The sequence below is a fragment of the Sparassis crispa genome (genome assembly GCF_003851025.1).
Source record: "Sparassis crispa DNA, contig_000001F, whole genome shotgun sequence".
Classification (NCBI taxonomy): Eukaryota; Fungi; Basidiomycota; class Agaricomycetes; order Polyporales; family Sparassidaceae; genus Sparassis; species Sparassis crispa.
In genome coordinates, this window is record NW_020939748.1 from 323,910 (window position 1) to 326,038 (window position 2,129).

Sequence of the window (2,129 nt, forward strand, 5' to 3'; positions counted from 1 at the left end):
ATGGCTCAGCAACGCTCGCAGTGCAAGATCACCCTGCCGAGCATCAACGAATTGTTTCCAGGTCAGTTCACTGCGCACGACATCGCGTTATTGAACCTCATTTCGATCGCAGAACATCTCATGACTATACCACCAGCGGGTACCTTCAGGTATCCTTCGTCGACTTCTCCCGCTGATCCTGGCGTGTGCGGTCCACCTAGCACAAATAATCATTCTGCAGTGAGCATCTGCAGCTCCATCCCGCTCCATTTCGTACTAACACTTTCTCATTTTTCTTTGTCTTTGTCAGGTGCATTCCCCACGAACATTGCCATCGTCTGGATTTGCGTCCATGCCCAATGTACGCGATCACGTTCCCAGCATCAATGATCGGGCATGCTCGCAGGCATTCCCGACCTACGCCACACCATCCGCGTTCGTAAGCGCGCACGCCCATGGCGGCAGCCAACAATGCCTCGGCAGCTGCTGCGTGCCCGACGCCCGGGGAGACCCCAACGCAAGTGGATCTACGCGCCCGGGTCACGCAGCCACATCATCGCAGGTAGCCGCCTCCTATTCCTTTGATGTCCTCCGGCCGCATCCGCTGACTGCTCGCCTCGAGAACGTGGCTTCCAGCGACGATCCTGCCGTCCCGCCGCGCGTACCCACAGCTGGCGCATTGGGCTACCCGCCAGCGTCTTCCGCTGACTCCGTGCTCGCGTCCATCACCAAGGCGCGCCCGACATTTCGCGTACAGCTGAACGCCCAGCCGGCGACAATGCCTCCTTCTCTCGCAATCTCAGCGCGCTCGAACCCCGACGGCCATTCGAGTGCGGCCGAGCCTGCCTACGGCTACCTGTCAAACTACGCTGCGAATACCTACCTATCGGTGCCAAATGTTCCAAGCAACATCCGAACGCCACAGAGGCCAGCTCAGCAACATTTGCTACCAGAGCACGGTGCCAGCTCGGAAGAGCGCCGACACCGTTGCCCGCATTGTCACAAGCGGTTCAACCGTCCGAGCAGCCTAAATATCCACGTCAACACACATACAGGAGCGAAACGTACGCCCTTATCTCCTCGGCCCATCGCGAGCACTGACTGAAAATTCTCCGATAAAATAGCGTTCGTCTGTCGGTATCCCGGCTGCAACCGCACATTCAATGTCAACTCGAATATGCGACGACACTACCGTAACCACCTTACGACACGGCGGCGGGACACCGTTGCCAAGCTTGTCCGCCCGCCCTCGGCATCCCCCTCTATCTCCGCGTCTGCCTCGCCAGAGGATCCGTACACGCAGCACCTCCCGTCTACCGCCTCCAGCTCCTCGCACACCTCTCCGCCGTCGTCCTACTACTCCGACCCAGAGGAGGAGCGACGTGCCGCGGATGCACGCACAAATGAGCAGTCCCATGCGTACGACTATAAAGTGGATGAGGGCTCGGTCAGCGCGTACGTGCAGCGACCTGAATCGTGCGTGCGCACCGACCGGTACCGCGTGCGCTCGCGCTCGTCGCCGACGCCGCGATATCATAATGAACAGGCTCGCCGGCTGGCGCAGTCGCAGTCGCAGCCCGCACCCAATCTCCGGGATCGCTCGACCTCCACGTCGAGTTCAAGCTGCACGATCCCCGGGTGTACATGCACTGTGACGATATCTACCGCGCTCCGGCCTGCGTTCCCCGAGTCCCTCCCGTCTCGCTCACCGTATGCGAGGGAGCGCGTCGAGTACGAACGCGAGCGCGAGCGCTGGCGTTCGAGCTAGATTCGCTCGGTTCGTCATGCCGCATGCTCTGGCGCAGTACATCAGGGGCCCAGGGTACGCATGGACGAATTACAAATGGAGTCACTGCGGCGCACTGGGATCGTGCCGTGATAGAGAGCACGCTGTTCAACTTCAACTTTAATCTTTGCGCCCGTCCAGCTTCGATCTACGTGCCCTGCGTTTGCGTCTCCACTTCTCATCCCCCTCGGTGTTTTGTTCGCTACCCCTTCTCCTGCTATATTTTGATATGCTCACGAGGGCATTGCTTGGACAATGATCTCATTGCGCCGCTCTGTATCGCTGTCTTCCCATGCTGATTTGCTCTGCTGGATTCGCCTCTTGCTGGATTGCTCTGATATTTCGAATGCCGCTTCCATTGTCT

The 2,129-nt window shown here is 59.1% G+C and overlaps 1 protein-coding gene across 1 annotated transcript; it reads left to right on the top strand.

Moving 5' to 3' along the window:
• Positions 1-1,747, top strand: SCP_0200970 (hypothetical protein; the record flags this gene model as incomplete). The annotated part of the gene is made up of 5 exons (XM_027754012.1): positions 1-61; positions 113-219; positions 290-541; positions 602-1,043; positions 1,104-1,747. 5 exons carry the CDS (start codon positions 1-3, stop codon positions 1,745-1,747), a joined length of 1,506 nt encoding a protein of 501 aa, XP_027609813.1.
• Positions 1,748-2,129: the final 382 nt, after the last annotated feature.